Consider the following 26,839-nt stretch of genomic DNA (forward strand, 5'->3'; position numbering starts at 1 on the left):
ACTAAAAGGTTAGTTGGTCACTTAACTGTGAAAGGTTGGTGATGTGTTCAATCTATTACAGCCTTTACAATTCTGTTGCGACTTGACTTCACAGATAAGATGAGGCCTCTGAACTCTCACATTGATAACATCGTTAGAAACAAACATGCAATTAACTCTGTCTTGTATGCAGGTAAGAATCTACATTAATATTTGTTGAGTGATAATGTTTTCAGTAATAATGCTCTCCTATTAGCTAAAGAGAGTTACACACATATCAATAATTTGAGCGTATTTCATTTCTCAAAGATCTGTCACATTGGGAGCTGGAGGAAGTTTGAACTTTCGGCCACACAAAAACACAACATCCTATAATTTTATGTCTGATTCTAGTGGGGACATTATGGGATGTGGTCTAACTCTAACTTCAACAAACTTTGCAAATCCGCAGTCTGTCTTTTTGAAGAAAAAAAAAACCCCAGACATTGAAATTCAGAGAATTAGAAACACGAAAACACAAGCCGTACATTTACACGGAGAATGGAATGTAAAGTACAGTATAGGTTTCCTATATGATGGATGCGGGGCCAAGATCTAGTGTGTTTGTGTGACCCCGGTGGTGCTTGGGGCGGGGGTGGGATGAGAGGGGCGGGGTCAGGATGCTGAGGCCGCCGCTGATTGGCTGCCATGAGCGTGAGGAGTGGGACGGGAGCTCGCTGCCAGCTGTGAGGGGAGCTGCGAGAAGCGCCAGCAAAAGTACAAAAAGGAACGAAGACGCAATGCTTAACACCTCAAAGGCTCACACAAGGTGAACGCATCAAGTCGAGGACCCTCCTGCACAAGTAAGATTGATCTTCCTTGCAATATTTGAGGCTTGTGCTCACTTTGTATGTCTCATGTGTTACTCAAAAAGTAATTGCATAAGTTTTGCTGCTTGCCCCTCGTTCTTATAGCATGATATTTTGTTAATTTATTAATTCTAATTGTCTAGCTGCAAATTGAAGCCCACGAAACTTAAATTTCTATTGACACCTGGTCAAACTGGACTCCTTGCTGTCACCTACAGTGATCATTTGGAGTAACCTTGCTTAAAACTATCATGTGACTATATTTAATACAAAAGCCTTACGTATCAAAAGATAAAATCCCTCTGCAGATCATACAAAATTCATGAAACTAAAATACAATGCTCACAGTCCATATATGACTGAAAGGTGTCACAGTCCTCCCACAAGAGAGAGTACATGTCTGATTTTCTGAATGTCTTCTCCAGGTTCCGCTCTCATGCGTGCTCCCACAGCAATACAGTTGCTATGACGTCAACCCTAAAACCATCTCCTCCCCTCGCTTAAAAGTGACGTGGAGGTCTTCCTCTGTGCCTCCCACTTTCACTGTCTGGCCTTCCTTAAAATCCTGAAACATTCCTCCCTGAGGGCATCTGTGTCCCTCCTGACAATTGCATGGTTGGTCATGAAATATTGAGGCGGGCTAGACTTTCCACTAAACCTCAGTGGCAGAACCTCCGGGCTTCGATGAGATAAATGACAGGGGGGGCACTTTTTCTGCAGGAGCCAACATTTGCTCTTCATTAGTCTGTCATCGAAAGAGAGATTACTTATCTCAAATCTTTCTCGCATAGGATATTCCTTGCATTCTGTTTGGCAGCCACATGTAATATTTTTGGATACACTGAGATAAAAATCTGGTAGTGATTCTCGTGAAGCTGTTGTGGCCTGAGGAGGAGGCTACTCGTAGCCAAACATAACTTTTACAAAACTGTTCACTCCTTCAAAGTTCCACACACCACAAACTGCTCTCTTCTCATCCCTTTGCCCAGATCCGTTCCAGCCCTCAGTTTAACGCTTTGCATATGGAAAATAATTAATATTCAAACATCACCAAATAGCATCTAATAGATTGGAAGGTGTACAAAGTAGGCTCAAAAGTTGCACAAAATCTGAACAAACTGCCCGCAGACTACAGTGTGCCTTAGTAGAGTCTTTGTTTTCTCTCCCATCAGCTGCATCATGCTGCGCCGAGCAATAACCTCTTTGGACCTCAGCCTCTTATGCATCATGCTCTGCACATGGGTGCTCTGCAATGCCCAACGGGAGTCAGGCACGCCAGCTATCCAGCTACGTCTGGTCGGAGCGAAACAGAAGAAACACGAGGGCCGACTAGAAGTTCTCTACAACGGCGAGTGGGGGACAGTCTGCGATGATGACTTCTCTATCTACGCTGCCCAGGTGGTGTGCAGAGAACTCGGCTTTGTGGACGCTGAGTCATGGTCACCTTCAGCCAAGTATGGCAAGGGACACGGTAAGCAAAATCCCCGCCGACCCTTTCACGTGCATTTGATTTACTATTTTCCAATCCAAAGGCCGGAGGAGGCCACTCAGGAGCCAGCATGTCGTTGGTTAGGCTTGCATATTTTGTCTTCTTTGTCTCATGAGCGAAGCAAAGCGATTGAGACACCTCAATCAGCACTGACCATGGGTATTTGTGTGTGTGTGTGTGTGTGCATGTGGTTCAGGGTGTGGTGGCAAAAAAGAAAAAACAAACTGATGACATTCCTACCTCTGGAGCAGTTGCTGCTGAATGTGAACTGGCAGCCATGCTTAAATGTTGAAATAACATGCTTGAAATGATACACCTGATACATGCAAAATACTTTGCGCTAAACAAGTGGAGGCCTTGTTATAAACAATAGCAGTTGCGTGTGACGTACTTGCTTACACGTTTGCTCCGCTGAGGCGTAACTTTTTCGAATCTATCAAGATGGAAGCCAAATGTTTTGATCATTGTCATATGCTTGACAGTTATTTTTAAATGATAGCGGCTGTTTGTTGTGATAGTTTCAGTAACATGTTTCACATAATAGCGGCCATTTTGAGTAGTAAGTAGAAATCTAACGCGTTGATCTAGTATAGTAGTCTGGTTAAAATGACTGTTCAAAGACTTAATGAGTTACTATTTTTGTATCCACCTGGATTGTCAAAGTCATTTGAAAGTAACTAACAAAGTATCTTGTGATCTAACTTTAATCGTTAAAAAAGTAATCAGTAAAGAAACTTAAGCAACAGTGGTCATTAAGTGGGTGGCTGAAAATAGGTAGCGAGGTGTGTATGGAAACACCCTGCAAGCTGTTTGGATTAGTTTGCATGGAAACAATTGAGCTGTTTTCTTACTGTTGTTTGTGGAAACACAAGGCCATAAAAGTAATTAAGGGGATTTTTCCATCTCCTATCATTATGAGTAATGCATCACGGACCAAAAGAGAAGAAAAACAGATGCTTTTAAATAGATTAAGTAAAAAAAAACAGTAGTCGTGAGCTAGTGTTATTGTTTTCCCATGTCGAGTTGTTTACATGCTTTTTAGCCGCCAACAACAAAACATTTGCAACCTCAATGTGTAAAACAAATGGAGATGACTTTGGAGAAGCCATTTAAGGTCGTAACTTGCTTAAGCTGCTACGGCACAGAATGTGATTGTTATTCAGGTGATTTTGGGAACATGGCACGCGGTGCAACTTAGAATGGCAATAAAAAGCTAAGTGCTCTCTAAATTCAATCCCGGAAGACTTGCAAAAAGAATTTAAGAGTAATATCACAACCGGCAAGGCTGACTGACTGACGCCAAACTGGGAAACAGACATATTTTGAGACATTAAAAAATGTTCCAGTTGACAGACTATCTTACATGGAGTCACGTTTTTGGAATGATCAGGATGTTTCACGACATCCTGTTGTCGTCAGAATGACCAGCGGTCTGGTGGTTTGCTTGCTTATAATGGTTTAGTTGATTCAGATGAATCAGCTGCCCAACATAAACCATCACTTAACTCGGCTGCGTTTGTTCTGCAAGTATTGGCAGGTGACCAAACATCCCGAGTCAGTCAACTATTTGGTGTATAGGTGTAAAAACAGGGTCACCTTTTGGAAACCCCATCTAATCACTTCTTTGCTTGTGTGCGTTGCAGGCCGAATCTGGCTCGACAATGTGGATTGCACCGGGAGGGAGAAGAGTCTCGCCGAGTGTCGCTCCAACGGCTTTGGTGTGAGCGATTGCAAACATTCCGAAGATGTCGGAGTGGTATGCTCCCAGCGGCGCATCCCGGGCTTCAGGTTTATGCGGAATCAGGCCAACGGCGATACGGTAGGATCGATACACACTGCATAATGTCATGCATTGTTTCCAGACATTGTCCTGTAGGTGAGCTTGGGATGGGATTTGTGGTTTCTAATGTGGATGTAGCCTCGCTTAAAATGACCAAGCAAGGCTTTTGATGAACTGGTCAGGACATACAACCAGATTCTCTATTGAGTTAAAATAGTAAATGTAATGTCTGAGTCATCTTGCACGTGCAGGTCTGATTTTTTGCCGGTCAAGTAATGACTTTGTCAGGCATGTTCCTGGAACACAAACTTCTCCTCCCACCCCCCTCTTTGGAGATACTGAGAAGGCTTCCCACCCTGTGAGCAGGGGGAGCTCATCATGTCTGGCTGCCGTCAACACCTTCATACCAGATGGAAAGTCAATGTAGGCGTGATAGAAGACAGGGAGGAAATGTCTGAAAAGCCTCTGACGCAGGGGGTTCCCATGTGAGCCAGACTAACGGGGTTTGTCATGGCACTTGCACCAGAATAGATATCAAATGAAATGCTTGTGTAGAACAGCAGCTACAGCTGTTCACCTCAAAGAAGCAAATCTGTGTGTATCCAGTTGGGACATTTTTTACGGCTTACTAATGCTTCTAATTACCTATTTTTCTTACAGGAGGGGGTATTTATACAGCACCCTCTGGTTCCTTATTTGTTGTGTGTTTACAGTTCCAGGGGTGTTGCTGCCGTTAAGTCCCCCACCCTGTAAATATTTCCTCAGCCTGGGTGAGGTCTTTCAAGTGGCAGGAGAAAGGAATGGCCCGAGTGTGGCTGCACCTCTTTGAGCGTGTGCCGCAGCAACGGCCAGTCATGTTCCTTCAGCGTGTTTACTCACCGCATGAATTGGCGTTTTGTGCTCAGTCGGGGAAGTGGACGCGACGTGTGTACGTTAAAGTTAAAACGGAGGTCAATGCAAACAGGGAGAAATGCAGTCACTCCGTCAGGTGCAAGACTTGTTCGAAGAAGATAGTCATGCTTTGTTCTGATTGATACTGAAAATTGTAAATCTGGCTTCTTCTCTAATTGGGGTAGGTAGAATACTAGAGCTTGCCGCTACAGCAGATCTAGCTGTATCTTCCTCTGTATGGGTTTGAATCTACCCAAGTGAGGAAATATGATGCTGAAGATGGATGGATGATGTAGCATGTGGGTATCATTTCCACGGCCACAAACTTCTGTATCCATGGAGATGCAATCAAACACATGCAGTGGTTTCTTAATGTATGCTAGTCATGATTTTTTTTTAATCCATCTTTGAGGGGTATAATTTCCAGAGTTTTACATGCCCTTATACTACATCATATTTTGAAAGGACCACATTACCACATTAAGCATCTTCTTTCTTAAATGGAAACAGACAACGTGAGTTAGTTACAGCTTTCATTAGCACCACTATTTCAACTTCTTCAAGTCATGAGCACCTTTGTGACCTCAGTGGACAGAGGCCATACTTTCTTCCTCGGCAAAGTCTGGCGTTCCCGAGGTGCGGAATCACAGCCAATGACTTTGACATGCTCCACGAACAATGTACTTATTAGCTAGTTCTACACCGTTTAGTTTCTCCAGATGTTGGAGATGAGAACAGATGGGGTCTTTGAGGAAAACTCTTGAGAAAGACGGAAGCAAAGTCATGTTTGCTTGTCCAAGTGGTACTCATGGCACAGCTCCACTATTAATCACATCATTGTCATCCTGCAAATCCTAGAAATGTGAAACTGAAAGGACAGTTCATATTTATTTACTTTGCTTTCCAGAAAGTTGGCTTCATGTATCGCCCCTTGCTTGCCAATAACTAATTTTAACTGTCTTATTATAGTGCTCCTCTTAAAGTAGAAAAAAAAATATTTTCCGGATTGGCTCAAATTCCGATGAGCTCATCCTGCGATAAGATGGAGTCTGCTTGAGAGACATAAACATCCAAAGTGGTTTGCGGGTTCCCACCACAGTGTTCATTGTGTTTGATCCAACCAAACACGGGCCATTGAAAATAATAGAAAGCGGCATTAAAAGCTTGGTGTTAAAGAGGTTAAAGGTTGCATGCCTGCATAAGCTGCAATGGTGTCCCCTTACAAGAATTTTCCATCCTCGCATTCTCTACCATTAAAAAACAAACAAATGATGACATCTGAGTCAAAGCCAAACTTGCCTCCAACAAGTCCGATGAGTGTGCGAAGCTTGTAAGGAGGAACCTACCCAAGGGAAGCAAATGTTATTTCTAGCCAAGTTTCTTATGGATTGATATATAGACAGAATCAGCACATGTTCAACAGATGTGGTGGCCGGCCCAGAACTGTTAGGCAACCCAAAGTTGGGTTTTCTGTCATGCATACCTACACTCTATGCTTAGTTGAAACACTAAAAGCTGTTTATGAACCATACTGAGAAATATTATTATCATGCAGTAAACATAAAACAGTCAAGTTACACACGAGCCATAATCGTCGGTTATAAATGATGTGGACTGAATTGGACACAAAAAAGAGACAAATCCTTGAAAAAGAGCAATACTGCTATAAATTGTATTTGCAGGCGCTCCAGAAGACTTCAGAGTTATATCATCTCCTCAGTGTCTTTTTACACTCCTGTTATGCAAGTGATATGGCAGAACACACACATGGACACGCACACAGACACTCGTAGTTATGAAAGCTTTCGCAAGAGAGCTTTTCAGGTACACCATAGTATGATGGTGATTTGCATTGACCATATTTAAGCAAGGTGGGGTAGTGAGTAAGTGAGGGGACGGGCAGGCGGGGCAGGGTAGGTGTTTGTGTGTGTGTGGGTTTGGGGGGGGGGGGGGGGGGGGGGGTCGGTGATGGGATCTCACGTGCATAAAAACGTGAGGTTTGGTCTGGCGGTTGAAAAAAGTGGAGTAGTGGAAGTATTCGTGAGACGCTGTCTCATGTTCGCACATGTACTTGGTGGGCAGCGGGGGGTCAGTGCGGAGCAGTTAAAATAACAAGTCTGCGCTACAGTTTGGAAACATTTCAGTAATGGCTTCATAGAGCAACACAAGCTGACTGGCACGAGAAAAAAAATGCACGTGGCTAAAGTAAACTGGGAATGTATTTGAGGAGAAAAGACGTATTTTTGGAATGAATGATTCACGGTCGTAGTCAGCGAATTACAAAGATGACTATTGATACTGATGAGAGCATCATATCACGTTGCTAATTTTATTTTTTCCTTCCTAAATTTCTTGGACAATTTCAAATAATTGCAGATGGATATAATAATGAAATGAAATAATGACTTAACATCTTAGATTAGAATAGTTATATTAGATGCCGAGTCAGCAATTTCGTATACCGCGTCCTTGCCTATACATGGGACATACGACAGCTCATCACAAATCTTTGGATGTGCACTACATAAATTTTGTTTTTTCATTGATGAATAATTTTGTTATTATTCAGGACAACTGAAAAGTCCAAAGACAGAAATTAGCAGGTGATGAGTTGTGTAAAGTGACATCGGTGCCATAGCTTTTCTGTCCATCAACTCATCTTTGATCTGGTTTGCTTTTGGCTTTATATGGACGAGTGGAAAATCCATACGTAATCATATTTTGAATCCAGAGTAGCACGAGTGTGAATGCTTTTCTCTCAGCATTCATAGAGTGAGTAGTGAACATAAGCAGTGTGAAGATTTGGGCTTCTTCCAAACAGGATTAGGCTGAGTTTATGTCTGCTGGTCTGCTTTTTTTTTGTGGGGTGGAGTCTGAACTGGATCCAGCTATGGGTATCTGACCTGCTCGCTTCCTCTCTCTACATTTGTACTTCAACCAGTTTCCTTTCTCCTGAGCCAAAAGTAACACCGGAAGCACCCGTCTGAACCTCAAATGCATTTTGGCCAAGGATTTAGCCCTCACACCTAACGCACGTTTCACACATTTGATGTTTAAGCACAATGACTTCTTATGTTGTATCCATCAAAACCAGGCAATTTGATTACCCTTATCAATCATTGTGGAGATTTGAAGCCATGACCCCAAAAAACGAAGGGCAGAAAATAAGTTAGACAAAAAGTGGCAGTGGTACAAATGGCCGTGAAGTTAGCCTTTCTTTCAACACAACCCGCTAGCTTAGCTACATTATTCCAAGGTCATTACTTTTGATGATCAGTAACGCTCATCCCTAACACTATAGTAGTAAGGATTGAAAACGTATCTGTGCTTACGTCTTCACCTTTTCGTCCAGACTTGGACTATGGAAAACCTCACGTCATGCCACATTCAGCAGGAAACCCCTGATGACAGACCGGCTTCTCCCATTCAAACCGCAGCAGTCAGGAGGGTCGAGGTCACGGTCTGACTTAATTGACCCCCTCCTACTCCTCATCCGCTAAGAGTTAGCAGAACATTCCTAGAGGCTGACGCCATCTCAGGAAACCACCATGCGGGAAAACGTTTTAGACTTCTGGGACACGTGCCTGGATGTTGGAGGTTCGCTTAAGCTAAAGTAGATCATGTTTAGTAAGATCAGCATTTCGGATGAGCTAAAAAACTGAAGCCTCAATTTGCCTCCTATAGGTCAACCACATGCAGACACCCCACTGCAACCCTTAAGGCTCGAGGAAGGAAATGAACAATGGCAGGGTTGTTGTTTTTTTCTAATAGGGTCACAAGTCAAAGGTTACAGCCACCCAAAAGGTTAAGGTCACAGGCCCGAGGGGATTATGAAGGGGCCAATGATATCTTGGGGTTCCGCAAAACAAATAATTCTTCAAAAAACAATGATTTAAACATGGTATATGTTCTCAATGAGGGATGGGTGGAAATGTGAAAAACAATTTTAGAAATTGGAAAATGCCCTAAAGTCAATTATCTGGCACATTTCGGGGGGAACATTGCCCCCTGCAGCCCCCCTCTAGCTCCGCCAGTGGTTAGCTTGATTTAGAAGGACTTAGGACACGTGGTCCTCAACCTAGCAACTGACTCTGATGAACTCTGACAGCAACTCATTGATCATTGAAATGTGAAATTGTTGCTTAATCATGACATGAAGCATTTGAATGCAACACTAATATCTGCGATCCGATTTGTTCATCAGGGTTCACCCGTGAGTGTGGAGGATGTGCGAATAAGGGCCACGTATTCTCACCGAAAAAGGATTATCATCACCGAGGGCTTTTTGGAGGTGAAAGACGGAGGAAAGTGGAAACAGATCTGCAACACGGACTGGACAGAGATGAACAGCAGGGTCATCTGCGGCATGTACGGCTTCCCTGCCGACAAGCGCTACAACGAAAAGCCCTACAAGTATGTCTTCACAAGCCAAGATGAAAATATCGAGAACATCATCTGATTGGGCCTCAAATGTTGTCGCATCGAAAAGCTGCACCCCAACAAACTGATTTGATTATGTTGCATAACGGTGTTTTTTTTTTCGGTCTTTTTATTTCCTTTTTTCTCCTGGCAGTGGCCACTTGAACTGCTCTCTTGAGATGCAGCAGACTCGAATCTGGAGAGCCTTGACACAAAGCCCCAAACATATTCTAGCAGATATAGGCTGGGCTGGGAAAGCTTACGCAATCCCCTGTGAAAAAGACTCTGGCTCTTTTTGTTGAGATTGATTGTGACCAATCGGAAACAACACCACAAATGCTGGCAGTACTGTGAACTGACTCAAAAGCAATTTACGATTTCCTGACAGACGTTCCAAAGAAAGTTAAAAGAGACTATGACATAATTCTTCTGTTGTTGTTTTTTTACACAGCCTGAAATATAAATGGTTATTCTAATTATCATTGGTTTCACTCCATAAATTTAATAATGTGAGTGATCATAAATTAAACATGCATGCAATTTTTAATGATATAAACTCCTCACAATTTTCTAAAACTTCCACGATGCTAAGCTGAATTTGAGCGGAGCCGTTAGAAATTCAACGGTATTTTTCAGGGAGGGAAAACAAAGGAGCAAATCCATCTATGACAAATAAAATGATTTATGATTTTTCCCTCTCAGATTGTTGGCAAAACGACGCAAGAAGAACTATTGGGGCTTCTCTGTCAACTGCACTGGCAATGAGGCCGAGCTGTCTGATTGCAAACTGGGCAGGGAAATCGAGCTGAAGGGCAACAACACCTGTGAGCAGGGCATGCCTGTCGTGGTCAGCTGCGTTCCTGGACGTGCCTTTGCTCCCAGCCTCAGTACGGGCTACAGGAAGGCGTATAGAATGGAGGTAAACTTCAAATGGAAATTTTCAGGCTCTGAGCCCCAATTGAAAATGTTCCATTCTCATAGCAACCCCTGGTGAGGCTGAAAGGCGGAGCCATGATAGGGGAGGGTCGCGTGGAGGTGTTGAAGAACGGCGAGTGGGGCACGGTGTGTGAGGACAACTGGAACATCCAAGCTGCCACCGTGGTTTGTCGGGAGCTGGGCTTCGGCAGTGCCAAAGAGGCTTTGATTGGCGCTAGCATGGGACAAGGTACACACCAAAATCACTTTTTTTTTTTTGCAAAGGAAAAAAAAAAAGGGCCAATATGCATACGGGTTCTAGTGAAGTCCAGCTGTTAAAATAAAACTTGTGGACAAAACCTTAAAATCTCCCTCCACCTGCTGTCTTCATGAAATCGCAGTCTAGACCTGAAGTCAGCATAAGAGGCCAAGAAATGACAATAGATGATTGTGTTCCAGAAACTGATTCTGTGAAACGTAATATACTACTGCAAAGGAATCCCATTTGCTGAAGCAGTTAGTCATCCACATGTTCTCCCAGTGAATGGAAGAGTAGATGAGAGTACAAAATGTTCTAGCAAAGAAAAGCAGCTGTTGTGAGATTCGGAGGAAGAATTCTATCAGGACACTGCCTGAGTTGTGATCTAGCTCCAAAAGCGAACCACACACAGACCAGATGCTGATTGTTTGGGGCAATGAGGAACTCAAGAACCTCTTCATCTTTGCAGATATTTCAAATTTAGTCCACAACAAAATTTAAATACATATTTGCACATTGATTGCAATTGATAATAATTTTAGAAGTCAACCTTAAAATTTTAAAAGACTAGTAATGTCTTATAATAATATTGGACAAGCCAGCGAGACACCTCTCTCGCATGTCTGTCTGGCCACAAGCTAAAAATAACAGGATAAGCAATTTTTTTTTTATCCTGCTGACTGGTTTTATTTGTTAGAGGGTGTCTAAAAACACACATTGAAGACATTTATTTGATAAGATCGCTTTAGTGTCAAACTAAATCCTTTAAAATCTCAATAAAATGTAATCAGGTGACAGGAAGACAGGCTGAAGGGAATTTAACAAGTGAGTCGTGTACTTTGAGTTTCAGCGTTCATCTCGTTGATTTATTTCCTCTAGTGGCGAGCATATTTCTGGGCGAGCGCACATCACCAAGGACATTCCTCTCAGTCACATGGGAAGAAAGCCAGCATGCTGGGAGTACTCGCACACATTGTGGAATACGTGCTTCACTGGAATTCACCTTTTCTACTCGAAAATAATAATGTTTTTTGCAATAAGGCATTTTTCTCACAACTGAGTTACCAAAAAGTTGAACATCTGTCTTTGAATTTATTCAAACAGTTAGTCAAGCGATGACAATCCAGAATTTTCTGTCAACTAAAGATCAAGTTTCTTCTTTCCATGAATGCTGTTACAATTCGTATTGCGGATAGTCCCTATTCTGGATTTAAAAGGATGTTCTTCCCGTGGTTTCTTTTCCAGGCATCGGGCCCGTGCACATGAACGAGGTGGAGTGTTCTGGCTTTGAGAAATCTTTGACGGAGTGTCGCTTCAATCGGGACGCTCTGGGCTGCAGCCACGACGGAGACGTCGCGGTCAAGTGCAACGTTCCTGCCATGGGCTTTCAGAAGAGAGTAAGCGGCTTGACTTTTGACTTCTTGTACGTCCACTTGCAACCTATGGACACGCGTGTCTGTTTGTCCTCATCACAGCTGCGGTTGTCCGGCGGACGTAATCCGTACGAGGGCCGCGTGGAGGTTCTCACGGACAGGAACGGCTCTCTGGTGTGGGGGGCAGTGTGCAGTGAGAGCTGGGGGACCATGGAGGCCATAGTGGTGTGCAGACAGCTGGGCTTGGGATATGCCAATCACGCTTTCCAGGTAATGCTCACTTCCATTCTCGACAAGCCCTCATTTAGTTTGCACGCAATGCCTGCATGTTTCCTAGAACTTGACTTTTCAATTTTGCTGAGCAACAGCAACCTCTGCTGGTACAAATTATCATAACTACAGCCATATTTCAACCTATTTGCTGCATTGCTGAAGCATTAAATAAGGTAAATACGAACCAGCTCACAAGCGTTAACAAAGTTAGAGGCAGTTAATGTTGCTGTTGTTTGGATTGAAAACAGTGCTCTTAATTTGTCTTGTTGACTCTGCTCGATTAACAAGGCAACAACACCACTTGCCTTATGGTGGTAATCATGCTCCATTTTGGCTGTCTGGACTTTAAATGCTACAACATGCACATGTCGTTAATAGTTGGAACAACAAATGATACCAAATACCACCGCCAGTGTTGGGAAAGTTCATTTTCTACACAAATTAGTTCAAAGTTCAGTTCACAAATTTTCAGTTCACTAGTATCCAGGTGTTGCTATTAGTAAGGCTTTTTTTTTAACTGACCCTTGACCCCCGGCCTTTAACAATGACCATATGTAGGCTTTTTTTAGTTTAAAAAAATAACCTTGTACAGTCTCCTGGGATGCTACACAGCATGCCTTTGCTGTTTCTTAACTCACGTGCAAAATGAGATTTCCTTTCCATCAGACCTTCTACGCCGTAAATCCTCCACATCAGTCATGTCGGAAAGTTTGACTTGTTAATGACGCTTTCCATGTGGTGGTGGAAAGTCAGCACTTCGGGGACAACAGATCGCCCCTTGCCGTATGTCGTCTACTTTTTGATGAGCTTCGCCTCATGGCGAATCATTTATCAGTGAGATGTTGGGTATGGCTTAAAATATTTCCACACGGGGTGGGGGGGGGGGGGGGGTCTTATGTCTGGCCAGGTGAGTCAAGCTTTGCATCATGTTACAATTTACAAATAAATATTTAAACATCTGTGCTTCACTTTGAAGAACAAAAGACAAGCCACAACAGAAGCTTCTTGTGTCAACTTATGGATTATGGGTGTTTTCTGTGCTTCTGTTTTGTCAGGAAACTTGGTTCTGGCAAAGCGATGGTGTGACTGATAATGTGGTGATGAGTGGAGTGAGATGTTCAGGCACTGAGTTGGCTCTGGATCAGTGCCTGCATCATGGGAAACACATTCAATGTCCTAAAGGGGGCGGACGCTTTGTTGCTGGGGTATCCTGTACTCAGAGTAAGGAGCCGTCTTACACGTCCAGCATGAAGAATAATTAATAATAATTAAACCTGGCTAAATGTACAAACGATTCCTAATCCTGACGGTGTGTCCTCTCCAGCGGCCCCTGACCTGGTCCTAAACGCCCAGGAAGTGGAGCACACGGCCTACCTGGAGGACAGACCTATGTACGCCCTGCAGTGCGCCCAGGAGGAGAAGTGTCTGTCCAGCAGTGCCGACAAGGCCGACCCGAACTCTTATCGCCGCCTGCTGCGCTTCTCCTCTCAGATCCACAACAATGGCCAGTCAGACTTCAGGCCGCGGGCAGGCCCTCAATCGTGGACTTGGCACGAATGCCACAGGTGAGGCCACAACTGAACAAGTTCAGTTCTAAGTCACGGGTCCTTTGACACACTTTCTTCTTGTCTACATCCAGACATTTCCACAGCATGGAGGTCTTCACCCACTATGACTTGATGAATGTTAATGGAACTAAAGTGGCAGAGGGTCACAAAGCCAGCTTCTGTCTGGAGGACACACGGTGTGCAGATGGTACATCCATTTGTTGTTTTAGCCTTCATTTTCTTTAGAATAATTTGTTCTATGAGCCCCAACTTGTCCAAACACAACATTGTGAGAAGAATGCGTCTGAGCCGAAAAATTTCCCTTTATCTACCGATGCTAACCATGAGTACAACGCCATAACAACTTCATACGATGACCAACTCTGATCTAAATGCTGACAGGCATTGAGAAGAAATATGAATGCGCCAACTTCGGAGCTCAGGGCATCTCGGTGGGCTGCTCGGATACCTACAGGCATGACATCGACTGCCAGTGGATCGACATTACAGACGTCCCACCTGGTGACTACGTCATGCAGGTAAGACAGAAATGTCATCTTGATGACAAAGTGGTTGCATCATGATGACCCCAAACGTCACAAATACTGTACAACAAATGACATTGCACGATGCTGCAGGTTGTGATCAACCCAAACTACGACGTTGCGGAATCCGACTACACCAATAATATAATGAAGTGCCGCAGTCGCTACGACGGAAATCGCATCTGGATGTACAACTGTCAAATCGGTGAGCTCTTTGCTACCTCGTATCAACACGATGAAGACAAGGAAACCAATACTTCTTCCAGCCAGAACATTCATTTTTTTTAAAACTGAATAACACTGACAATGAATGAAAAATATTACAGACGATAATTCCACAAATTTACAGAGTGAGCGATTACTTATCAATTTTTTCGTCAGTGGCGTCTATTCATTGTTAATATTTCTGGATTCACAGGTGACTCGCGGAGTTCAGATAGCGTCGAAACATTTCCCGGGCTGCTGACCAATCAGCTTTCGCACAGGTAGACGGACGGATGGGCATACGGACAGATGAACGGCCATTCAAGGAAGTGTGGGGAGAGAGTGTTTCACAACCACTAAAGGAGAAAGGAGGCTGGAGTTAAGGACGTGGGACAAATGGACACGAAGCAGTTCACAGAGAGAACCTTTTACAAAATGTGTTGTAAAGATGTCAATGTCTATAAAATCCTGGTTTGCTGCTGATAAGCTGACAATGTGGTAAAAAGCAGCCATATTTGTTTTAAACTGACTGTGAGGAAAACGATCCAATAAATTATTCCATCGATTTGCCACAAGCAGTACAGCTTTTATTTTATGGTGTATTTGTAGAAATGTACATTTTTTTTAAATATGTGGTGCTTTTTAATCATTACGTGAGGGAACATTGCAGCCAAATATTTTTGTAAATGAAATGTGCCAACAATTACCTTTGCATGGTCAGCACAAGAAGCCCTCACCTCCATTTTGTCCAGGAAAAACATTTGTTGCTTACATTGCTTCTTATTGATGGTTTGAATTGATGTTCTACATTAATAGCAACCAAAGTCGCAAAAGGTCAAAGTTCAACATACGTAATGCTAGTTGATTTTCTTTGGGGACTTTTAAAGCGACACATTTCAAAGTATTTGTGTCTTCTGCCAAGGAGTCTGAATTCCAAATACTTGACCTGACCTTTGCAAATGTTTTATTTATTTAATTTTTGCTTTTCAGTTTCCACATACTGTCCCTGATCTGTTTTATCCCCTCAACCTCCGTTAAATTATTGCTATCAGGGACCGTAGCAAAGCCTCAAATGTGTCTGTGTGAAAATGCATTTTTTGTTGTCATTTTGTAAATGTGACTCGTTCCCTTCATTTTGTAAGGGTGTCAGTCACGTGCTGCCTGCCAGATTTGACATTCTCAATAGTAAAGGGAGATGGTGAAAGGCACAACTGCATTTCTGTGATTAAAGCTGTGTTGAATGCTGTGAGCCCTAAACCAGCCCAGAACGTTCAGCAGTTAATGTTTTTTTTTCTACGCTTACTCCTCTGAAAAGTGCCTTGTACAAAACAGTAAACTCAACAACAATGACATAAAAAAGCCTGTAAATGATTTTAAAAAATCTCAATGTCACAATATTCACTGTGCTTCGATATTATCAATAATGAGCCGTTGCTTAAAATGTCATTTTGTTCAGCATGTCACAGAGCTTCAGTCTTCTATTAAATCAAAATTGTGTCTTCACCAAAATGTGATTGTTCTTGTTTTTGTGAGATGCATTCCTTTTACTGGACAGTGACAATACATATGTGCAGCGCTGCATTATCTAAGTACCTTGGCAACAAACTTTATATTTACTAAATTTCTTTTTGATAAATAATAAATAAAATGGCTAAGCATTCAAATATTAATTCTAATTTTCAATTATTTTTTTTCTAATTCAAATCAAATAAGTTACATGTGTTTGTTACCTTGAATTGCCCACTTTAAGCTTTTAGATGCAATGCCCTCGCCCTCGTCCTCGCCCTCGTCTATTGAGGCCCAGAGCTTGGGCTACCATCCGCCTAGCAACAGCGCTGTCTGTCTTCGGTCGTTCCTTCACCGGCTGGATGAACTCTGCACAACGTAATTGTCAGTTTATTCAATAATTCTACATCCAGAGGACCAGAGTTGCCCAGAGAAAGCAAATGGTAAAACATTTGAACAAAACTAATGTATCTGATGAACTCCATAAATAAGACAAGGAATTTAGGAGAAATAAAGTTCTACCTGCTCGTTTAAAGGCCTTGCCTTTGGCCATTTTACTGCCTTCAGCGAGTGTTCGAACCTTCAGCATGGGGTGGCAGATGGAGAGGGCATGCACTGCTGTATCACACATACAGAATCACATTCACTTTTTTTTATTTAAAAGCTAGCATTGAGTCAGAATATTATCATCTTAACATATTGTTTAGGATCTCACCTGCCGTTTGAGTGGCAAAAACACCCAAGGCGTGTGTGTTGTCCACCCATGTAATCTTCATCCCACCATCACTGATAGAAACAGAAAAATACGGCCTTAAATTAGCCCACCTTAACAAATCCAGACTTAAAAGGTGAAGGATGCCCCACCTGTACTCAGTGAAGGCATCCAAGAGGTCATCTGTTTTGAACATAGCAGGGAAGTCATAGATCTCGATAACGTGGCCAAAGTCCTCAGGGGTGATGGGAAGATTCTCGTAAGCGGAGTAGTCATTGCATACATGCCGTACGGTAAACGTCACAGCTTCTAGCAGGTGTGTCTTGATCTGTAAAAAGAGGCGAGGGATGGGGGCGTGAAAAATCACATTAGCAGAGGAAGGTTCATCAAAAGCATTAGACATGGTCCCACCTCTTCACTCAGGTCACATTTGGCAGGTTTGTCCTCAATGTCCTCAAGACACATTTTACTCAGGCAGGAAAGTGTGACGTCATCCTCAGGAGCACTCAAGTTCACTTTTCCTTTTGTTAATGTTTTGTCCACAAGGGCGTCATCTGCTGCAAATGGAATTGACTCTTCTTTTAATACAAGTGACGACTTTCCCTGCGATGAGGAGGAGGAGTTCGATAGACTGGTGGGGAAAGCTGAAGTTGGTGACTCCTGGACTCCTTGGGAGGCTTGTGAGTTTTGGCTCTGGAGATTCTGCCGAGCAGCTCTCGGCGTGTATAGCGCCTTGTCTGGCCTTCTGGGTGCTTTGATTCGAGTTGAGGTGGAAGATTGTCTTTTTGGACTTTTAACAGGCTCTTCGTCCAGACCGGAACTGCTCTCTCCATCATCGTCTTCTTCCTGAGGCTCACCTCTACAAAACATATATTCGTACATATATTAAAAAATAAAAGCAAACCCACTAAAGGCCAAAGTGACCTGCAATGCCTAACAATGTAACAGCTCATTGATCTCCTGTGACTTGTAAATAAGTTATACCTGAGCTCTGAGGGGCAAACCACCACCTGACGACACCAGCTCTCTCCCACAGAGAAGGTGGTGAGCTCCGGTAGGTCTTCGACGGTTTTATGAATCAGGTAACGTAGCCTGCTGGATAGAGGTGGGAACAGGAGCACACTACAGGAGTAGAGGGGGACACGAATATTTGAGTCAGTTGACAATCCAAAGGCAGAGGTCAGACGATTATGAATCTTTTGACAAGAATAAACTAAAAACAGCTTGCAGTCATTATTAGTGATATAAATAAGTATACATTACTAATTGTCATACAGCACATGCATGTCACAATACACAGCCAACTGTACTACCTTTTGGGGCTACTCTTCTGGTATGTTTCCAGGTCATCCAAGACCTGGTCCACAAATGCGTTTTCTTCCTTTGGGAGATAAACTCCATCATAGCAGGCGAACGCCAGTGTGAGTATGAAAAGAACTGAATACGTTATTGAACCAGTTTAGCGAGACAACTAAACGCAAATGACTGAGCGTGCGAAGCTACCAAGCGGAGTAGCTAACGCTACGCTACAGTGGCGTTAAACGTAACCCTCGAACAATTAAGTTGTGTCAATTCGTAAACACGTGATTATTTTTAAAAGTTAGAGCAATTGATTGATTCGCAGACTTAACTTCCATGATATTCACCATTTATGCCGGCTGCGTCTTTTACTGTAGCTATAAGACGGGTGCCGAGAGCCGCCAAAGTTCTTCTGACGGAAAAAAGGCGAACACGGAGTTGATTTTACGACAGTTGTACATAAATCTAACAAACGCATTACATCACTCCAAATGTCAAAATATGACTGCCGTAAACCAAACAAAATGTCCAAGTATGGTTTGTGCTCGTGGAGGTCTTGCTGAAATAAACACAATCAAAACGTAAACTACGTGTATAAGTACTATTTATTACAGAAACATTCAATAAATGCTTATTTGACTAATAACGAAAGTAAAAAGTGTTAAGACCAAAGGTCATTTAGTTAGATCAAGGTTTCGCAAGCAAACCTTTGTGTGGATTGATAAGGCAGATGTAACCATTGTATCTATGAAGTTTATATATTGTGTCATTATTATTTTATAGGTCAGATGTCTTTTATGGCAATACATGTATTTTTTAAGTAGGTTATGTGGAGAAACCAAATTCCGTAGAATAATGGTGCAAAAGTTGGGAAACACAAACTTAAATAAATGGTTGATAAGAAAAGTACACCACCCATATCAACAAGCATGTGTGGAATGAGTAGCGGCTCTGTGGTGATCATACCCACATTTACAATAACTCAGACAATTTAAGAGTGGCACCTTTAACGATCTGCTTATAAAACTGTAAAAATATCAACTTAGATGCATAAAAAATCTCCAGTTTAAAATTTAACACATTACCACAGTTCCTGATTTACATACTACTTAAATTCGCATCTGATTTCACAGCAACTCTCACCAACAAGATAGTACACACAAAACACTGATCTAACTATTGGAGGAATTGGAGGCATATTAATGGTCCACATTGGCACTATTTTAAAGGCCCGGTCTTGGATCAGCTTGATACATCACCTTGTGCACAGAACAATCACCATGTGTACAAAGTAAAGTAGAGGAACATAGTCAGTGGAATGTACAGGATATAAATAAAAAAAGAGAGCAAGAAATTATTATATACATTGATTCGGGAGAAGCAGACATCTGAGTGCTTGTTTGGATGATCAGTTGGTAACCAGTCTGCACACAAGAAACATGATTGTGTGTGAGCAGAACACAAGGAAATGTATTTCTAATTCCATTGCATTTAGAGGGAATATTACTGTATAACCAAATGCATCTGCAAAAGTGGTATTATTTGTTTCTGGAAATACTGTAATTAAACCAAGAATAGGCATATATTAAAAAAAAAAAAAAACATACCCTGAGCTTAATTTGTAGAGACAAAACCTCTGTCTTCAAAGACTGTGATTTCAACCTGAAAGGTTAGTTAAGGTTGATATTTTAAATATTTTTCACGACAGTGCAGGCTTTTTCTGCAAAAAGCAAAAAAAAAACTCCTGCTATTTGGCAACAATTATTTCACATGAGCTCAGGATACGACTCTGAGGCCTCGCTCAATGGGGTCAGTCAGCAGTAGGTTCCTGGGCATGTAGACCTTCTCATTTTGCTCCTTAATGTATCGGGTGACTTTCTTTAACACCTGCGCACAAACGTTCAAAATCGTATTATAATCGTATATTGTATTACTCACAAATAAATAATCAAGCTTACCTTTTCATACTGGGTGTCCATACAGAGAAATATGGTGTAGGCAGTGAGACAGGCCAAGCAGCCTTCTAAGTAGGATTTCCCCCCGAGCTTCTCTGCTTCAGCATACAGGTTGTTTAAAGTCTGAATAGTCTCCTCAAAGTGTTGCCTGTCCAGCTAGAGAGGAACAAAAGCAAGTGAGCGTTGATTCAATATGGATTGCATCCAAACAGGCCACTAACGTACCCTGGATTCGAGTTCGGCAGGGAATTTAGTCACAAATTTGCAACGAGTTCCTGAGCTGTAGTCCCTCTGAATGAACACCTTGGTGCTGACAACAGGTTGCTGGAGCTCCTGTAAACTGTGAGTCTTCACAAACAAATCACAACTAGTTTAATTTTCCACACAAGCAGTAAAATAGAAATTAACCTCATAAAAGTCGTCAATGTTTTGTAGTAGCCTTGGAAAACTTCGTTTACATTGATTGCAGCACATAGAAATCGCACTACGAGTTGACACCTCACCCTTGCTAATAAATCTTAGCTTACATTTACTAAAGCAATTTGCTCGTTATTAAACACAGTTAAGGTAAATACCGTTGTTGCCAACACAAGCAATATATGAAAGAGTGTTCTCTTGCTAAGATATATCTACGACCACTCTGGGGTTTGTTTTTCTAGGAGAAATACTAAAACGTCGTACCTCAGCCATAGTGAATGTTTTTCCGTGTTGCAGCTGCGCAGTCACAGCAGTAAGGGTTAAACGTCACTTCCGGTGTGAGTCTTCAAAATAAAAGGTGCTATGAAGCGGCGTCCACCAATTTTTCTAGTACCACGGACTGGCTCATGGTCAGACAATATTTTCAGTTTTGATTTGTTTGATTACGTCATGATTTTTGCTAAGTGGACTTCTAAAACTTATAGAAAGTCCCAATCTATTTGGTTTTGACTTTTAAGTCCTATATCTACCAAAGAATTTAGTTTGTTACATGCAAATAATGACTGCAGTGATAGTTGAATTTCCACATGACGTTATATTTTACAAAACGTTCATTCACAAATTGAGCTCCTAATGAGCTCCTTTGGATGGGTCACAGTGACAGGAATTATGCAAAGGCTCAATGTTTGACATTTTATTGAAATAGTGGTCTTAGTCAAACAGCCCAAAGCCCATGTCGTCGATTCCTCAGACTCCTTGACTTCTTTGGCAGTCTCAGCCGTAACTGGTGCTGCCACCGCAGCAAAGGCAGATGGGTCAACAACGAAGGCTCTGACCTGTGTGACAAATGAGAATTTACAAAAACCTGACAGCACAGCATACTGGATCTAAAATCCCAAGACTCATTTTCAGAATTTTTTTTAACCTCAAATTAAAAATAAGTCCAGTATCATAATTTAGGAGCACGTATGTGTCTGATTTAAATGCACATTTTCTTTAATGTGGGGCAGGAGCCTGTTAAATGCAGACTGCTGTTAGGCAAGTATTTTCACTATGAAGAAATCAAAAACGCATGTCCGAAACCTTGCGTCCCTGGCTGTCAGGAGGTTTGGACAAACAGGGATAGCGTGGAAACAGTTTACTTTTTGCAGGGGGAACGACAATACAGCACCACACAAGCTGTACCGTAACTGACCTGCAACTGATATTCAAAAAGTGGGACAACTCACTTCTCTAAAGCAGAGTTGTTCTCCAGGTGGCCGCGCATAGCCTTGCGCATCATGGTGTTTTTACCCATCAGCACCACGGCTTTGCCACGAAGAGCACAGCAGATGGTCTGCATCTGCTTGGAGCCCACATTGTCTACTCCGACAATGAAGCATTTTGGCTGGTCATCCAGTAGTTGCTATAACTGGATTTTTTTTAGCAGACCGCAGTCCAAGAGCCAGGTCTTTCTTTGTGAAGACAAAACCCACATTTCCTTTAATGTGGTGCGGGAGCCTGTCAAATGCAGACTGCTGTTAGGCAAGTATTTTCACGTTGAAGAACTCAAAAATGCATGTCCGAGACCTTGCGTCCCTGGCTGTCAGAAGGTTTGGACAAACAGGGATAGCTTGGAAACGGTTTACTTTTTGCAGGGGGAACGACAATACAGCACCACACAAGCTGTACCGTAACTGACCTGCAACTGATATTCAAAAAGTGGGACAACTCACTTCTCTAAAGCAGAGTTGTTGTCCAGGTGGCCACGAATGGCCTTTCGCATCATGGTGTTTTTACCCATCAGCACCACAGTCTTGCCACGAAGAGTACAGCGGATGGTCTGGATCTGCTTGGAGCCCACATTGTCTGCTCCAACAATGAAGCATTTTGGATAGTCATGCAGGAGTTGCTATAACATGATTTTTTTTTTGAGCGAGAGAACGCAGTCCAAGAGCCAGGTCTTTCATGGTGAAGACAAAACCCACATATCCTTTAATGTGGTGCGGGAGCCTGTTAAATGCAGACTGCTGTTAGACAAGTATTTTCACATTGGAGAAATCACAAACGCGTGTCCGAGACCTTGCGTCCCTGGCTGTCAGGAGGTTTGGACAAACAGGGATAGCTTGGAAACGGTTTACTTTTTGCAGGGGGAACGACAACACAGCACCACACAAGCTGTACCGTAGCGATCCTGCAACTGATATTCAAACAGTAGAAACTCACCTACATCTATTTTTAAGAGAACTCTACTGAATGTAAAATGTAGGTCGTGAACATCTAAAAGTTTTTTAAAATATAAATTTAAACTTGTGCTACATACAATACCTTAACTGGTTGTACGACAGACTTTAATGGAAAGTCATTTTCGTTTAGTAAGACGAAATGTTACGGTTCCTATCCAATGCCTAATCGATGTTATTAACGATTTTTGAACATACATTCTTGGATTGAGTATAATACCGAAGTAAAACGGACGGATGAAAAAAAAATCAACGAGACACGTGCTATACGGCTAGCGCTTGCTAATAAGGTTGGCCGACGGTTAGCGTGCTAGCGGTGTCTAACAGGCATAACTACGAAGGACCGTATAACGCGACACGCAGTTGAAAAACATGCAAATACGCTTGAGATCAACAGACGACAAACTGCGTGGTTCGATACACAAAGTTCTCAATACGTAGCGAGCGACTTACAATGAGAGTCGTGTGAAAGAAAGAGGGCGAGGCAACGCTCGAACGGGTTTTTATAGCAGTGTCTGACCAATCGCGTCGGACCTTTGGGCGTACACTTGCCACTATTGGGCAATGCAAGTGTCAATCATTTGTAAGGAAAGCGGAAACAAAGTTTTGGGGTCGCACCAAAATTCAAAAGAAATATATAGATATATTTTAAATCAAAGATTCAAATAGTAGGATGTGCTTTTAGATGCAATATAAGAAAAAAAAATGCTGCTACTACACTACCATCCGATAGGTGGCGATAATAGAATTGAATGCCCTTTATTGTCATTTTACAAGGGCATTCTATTCTATTTGAATCTTTAAGATAATGCAACAAACATTGTGATTTGCCAAACACCAAATAAACTACACAAGAAGCATCAAGCCTCTGGGTGGAAGAATGACATGACAGCAGGCTGAATAGTATTGTACACCTTTCCCAAGAAAGTAAGATTTACAGCTCGTGATTTTATAGTTTGCCAACCTAAATATGACACTACACCAACTTCCAGGAGAAGTGAGGGTCCATGTACACAAAACAATCATTTAAAAACTGAGCTCTAATAATGAGCTCCTTTGGGGGGGGATCACATCAGTGACAGGAATCATGCAAAGGCTCAATGTTTGACATTTTATTGAAATCATGGTCTTAGTCAAAAAGCCCGAAGCCCATGTCATCATCTGATTCCTCAGACTCCTCCTTGACTTCTTCTTTGGCGGCAGCAGCTGGAGCTGCTGCAGTCTCAGCTGCAACTGGCGCTGCCACCGCAGCAAAGGCAGATGGGTCAGCAAGGAAGGCTTTGACCTGCGTGACAAAAATGAGAACTTACAAAAACCTGAATCACCTCACTCCTTCGCCAGCTCCACTTTCTAAATACAAACCTTGTCTGCCAAGGGGAAGGAGCAGTCTGTCTCCACAGCAATGGCAAGCACTCTCTTGTAGCCATTGATGACAGTATGGGGCACAGAGGCGAGCGTGGGATAGCCAATCTCAAGAGACACACTGGCAATGTTCCTCACACCCTAAAGAGACAATGCGAGACATTTAACATTGACCACACTGATCTGGCGCAATCATTTTCTCTTACCTCCAGGAACCTGGCATGCAGAGAGGCCTCAGTGATGTCAAGCACATCAGGACTGTAGACACTGCCGTTGTCATAGACTTGTTGGATGATAAGTCCATAGGAGAAGGGCGAGATGTTCAGCATGTTGAGCAGCGTGGCCTCGCTGGCACCCACCTTGTCGCCAGTCTTGATCAGACTGACGTCACTCTATAGGAAACCAAACTGTTAGTTAAAACTTGTGCTCGACTTTGATATATCCAATTTACTTCAATCAAGCTTACCAAAATTTCAATGGTTCCCCTGGAAATCTTAGTGGTAATGCCCAGAGCCTGAAAGAAGGATGTCTTCTCTGGACCCAGACCAGTATTCTGGGCAGGCACTGTCACATCACAGGGGGCAATGGCTCCAGCGCGGGCAGCAGCTGGCACCTGAATCATCCCAGAAAGGTTACTTAAGTTAATTTTACCCTAACTAAAATAATATAAAGCCCAACCGCAACTTTACTTAAGCATGTCTGAAACCTTGCACCCCTCAGCTGTCAGAAGGTTCAGACAGACGAGGGATAGCTAGAAATTTAGGAGCAAGTGTGTGCAAGTGTCTGCCTTACCTTGTTGGCCACCAACATGTCCCTGACCTCTGCCAGATCTTCCTTGGTGAAGACAAAACCCACATTTCCTTTAATGTGGGGCAGGAGCCTGTTAAATGCAGACTGCTGTTAGGTAAGTATTTTCACATTGAACAAATCAAAAACACATGTCTGAGACCTTGCGTCCCTGGCTGTCAGGAGGTTTGGACAAACAGGGATAGCTTGGAAACAGTTTACTTTTTGCAGGGGGAACGACAATACAGCACCACACAAGCTGTACCGTAACTGTCCTGCAACTGATATTCAAAAAGTGGGACAACTCACTTCTCCAAAGCAGAGTTGTTCTCCAGGTGGCCACGAATAGCCTTGCGCATCATGGTGTTTTTACCCATCAGCACCACAGCTTTGCCACGAAGAGAACAGCGGATGGTCTGCATCTGCTTGGAGCCCACATTGTCTGCTCCGACGATGAAGCATTTTGGATAGTCATCCAGGAGTTGCTATAACATGATTTATTTTGTTAAAAACAGCCCAAAATACAGAAATGGCATATTGAACAGCATGAAAAATAAAAGAGCTTGCTAGTGGATACCTACGATGATTTTCAAAAAATAGTTGGACTTCCACGTGGCCCTGTCTTCCCTGGGCATCTTTGCAGTGCTTCCAAGGATTCGCTTAACAGCTGTTTTAAAGACAAGGTACTACCTGCAATCAAAGAGTGCTTGTTTGAAAGCTTGCATTTCATATTTTATGCACTCTAAACTGGGTCATCACATAACTAACTGCAAGGCTTGTGTTACTATTTATAAGAGAAATTTACAGCATGACTATAATGTACGTCATGAACTTATTACTCAAAGTTTTCTAGACATTAAATCTTGTGCCACATACAATAGCTTATCTGGTTGTATGAAATACTTTAATGAGAAATTCATTTTCATTTAGTAAGACGAAATGTCATGGTCCCTATTCTGTAATAGCGATTTTGGAACGTAAATACTTCGATGGAGAATAATACCGAAGTAAAACGGAGAGCACGTGCTAGACTGCTAACGCTAGCTAATAAGGTTAGCCGACGGTTAGCCGACAGTTAGCGTGCTAGCAGTGTCTTAACAGGCATAACGACGAAGGACCGTATAACGCGACACGCAATCGAAAAACATGTAAATACGCTTGAGACAAAGGGAGGAAATAAAATGCGTGTTTGGGTACACAAAGTTATTTTTCTTTTAGGGAGGCTCTAAAATACGTAGCAAGCGACTTACTCTGAGGGTCGCGTGAAAAAGAGAGGAAGCGGAAAGAAACAAGCGGTTTTTATAGAAAAGTGTTTGGCCAATCGCGTCGGACATTTGGGCGTACCGTTGCCACTATTGGGCAATGCAAATGTCAATCATTTGTAAGGAAGTGAGAAACCAAGTTTTGAGGCTGCACTAAAATTCAAAATAATAAATAAATATATATTTTAAAGCAAAGATTCAAATTGTAGGATTTTTAGAAGCAGTATATGTATAACAATAATAAAAAAGAAATGCGGCTACTACACTGCTCTATACTACCGTCCAATAGGTGGCGATAATTCAACAAACATTGGGGTTTGCCAAATAAACTACACAAGAAGAAGCATCGAGCCTCAGCGTGGGAGAATGACGCGACGTACGCGTGTTTCCCAAGACATTAAGATTCTATACAGCTCGTGAGTTTATAATTCGCCAACCTAAATATGTTGCTACACCAACTTCCAGGAGAAGTGTGGGTCCATGTACTGGGCTATCTCAGCGTGGCAGACAAACACAGCATGCGGGTGACTTGCACGTACTTAAAGGAACTTGTCGACTGTGGATTGCTGTGGAAAGACTGGACTATAGTTCTGGCTTTCCCAAAAGGATCTTACAGCCTTCAGTTCTGGGAGACGCTGCGCCGAAGGAAAATCAGTAACGTGGTGATGAGGAGCACCAGAGAGAAGGACTGGAAGCAGTTAGCTCTTGGCCTCCCCTCTGTTACTTCGTTGCTCATGGAGCAAAGTACTCAAGAGGTCATGGGCAATTTAAAGAACTTTGCCCTCCTGACACATCT

General features: G+C 42.6%; 4 protein-coding genes and 1 non-coding gene across 5 annotated transcripts; 1 reads left to right on the top strand and 4 right to left on the bottom strand.

The window, feature by feature from the left end:
- The first annotated feature begins 671 nt into the window (after positions 1 to 671).
- Positions 672 to 16,143, top strand: LOC125977686 (lysyl oxidase homolog 2A). The gene is made up of 14 exons (XM_049734522.2): positions 672 to 821; positions 2,000 to 2,298; positions 3,960 to 4,135; positions 9,192 to 9,400; positions 10,109 to 10,325; positions 10,388 to 10,571; positions 11,826 to 11,977; positions 12,056 to 12,223; positions 13,282 to 13,447; positions 13,551 to 13,791; positions 13,866 to 13,981; positions 14,176 to 14,312; positions 14,412 to 14,523; positions 14,737 to 16,143. Exons 2-14 carry the CDS (start codon positions 2,007 to 2,009, stop codon positions 14,805 to 14,807), a joined length of 2,241 nt encoding a protein of 746 aa, XP_049590479.1. The 5' UTR covers positions 672 to 821; positions 2,000 to 2,006; the 3' UTR covers positions 14,808 to 16,143.
- r3hcc1 (R3H domain and coiled-coil containing 1) lies at positions 10,620 to 18,196 on the bottom strand (the record flags this gene model as incomplete). The annotated part of the gene is made up of 8 exons (XM_049734529.2): positions 10,620 to 14,878; positions 16,253 to 16,397; positions 16,551 to 16,646; positions 16,744 to 16,814; positions 16,893 to 17,068; positions 17,152 to 17,599; positions 17,725 to 17,862; positions 18,054 to 18,196. Coding segments are annotated over 7 exons (1,194 nt in total), but the record flags the coding sequence as incomplete, so codon positions are not given.
- Positions 18,197 to 18,626: 430 nt separating this feature from the next.
- LOC125977693 (golgin subfamily A member 7) lies at positions 18,627 to 20,816 on the bottom strand. The gene is made up of 6 exons (XM_049734531.2): positions 20,676 to 20,816; positions 20,220 to 20,342; positions 19,998 to 20,150; positions 19,825 to 19,926; positions 19,647 to 19,701; positions 18,627 to 19,463 (listed from the first exon to the last, which is right to left on the bottom strand). Exons 1-5 carry the CDS (start codon positions 20,682 to 20,684, stop codon positions 19,654 to 19,656), a joined length of 435 nt encoding a protein of 144 aa, XP_049590488.1. The 5' UTR covers positions 20,685 to 20,816; the 3' UTR covers positions 18,627 to 19,463; positions 19,647 to 19,653.
- A 2,914-nt stretch (positions 20,817 to 23,730) lies between these two features.
- On the bottom strand, positions 23,731 to 26,127 carry rplp0 (ribosomal protein, large, P0). The gene is made up of 8 exons (XM_049734527.1): positions 26,032 to 26,127; positions 25,363 to 25,471; positions 25,091 to 25,266; positions 24,788 to 24,875; positions 24,462 to 24,608; positions 24,202 to 24,387; positions 23,996 to 24,136; positions 23,731 to 23,918 (listed from the first exon to the last, which is right to left on the bottom strand). The coding sequence occupies exons 2-8, from the start codon at positions 25,414 to 25,416 to the stop codon at positions 23,763 to 23,765; spliced, it is 948 nt and encodes a 315-aa protein (XP_049590484.1). The 5' UTR covers positions 25,417 to 25,471; positions 26,032 to 26,127; the 3' UTR covers positions 23,731 to 23,762.
- On the bottom strand, positions 24,934 to 25,062 carry LOC125977936 (small nucleolar RNA SNORA63). Its single transcript, XR_007484782.1, has one exon. It is a non-coding gene; the product is annotated as a small nucleolar RNA SNORA63 (small nucleolar RNA).
- Positions 26,128 to 26,839: the final 712 nt, after the last annotated feature.

Source organism: Syngnathus scovelli, chromosome 11, assembly GCF_024217435.2.
Source record: "Syngnathus scovelli strain Florida chromosome 11, RoL_Ssco_1.2, whole genome shotgun sequence".
Lineage (NCBI taxonomy): Eukaryota > Metazoa > Chordata > Actinopteri > Syngnathiformes > Syngnathidae > Syngnathus > Syngnathus scovelli.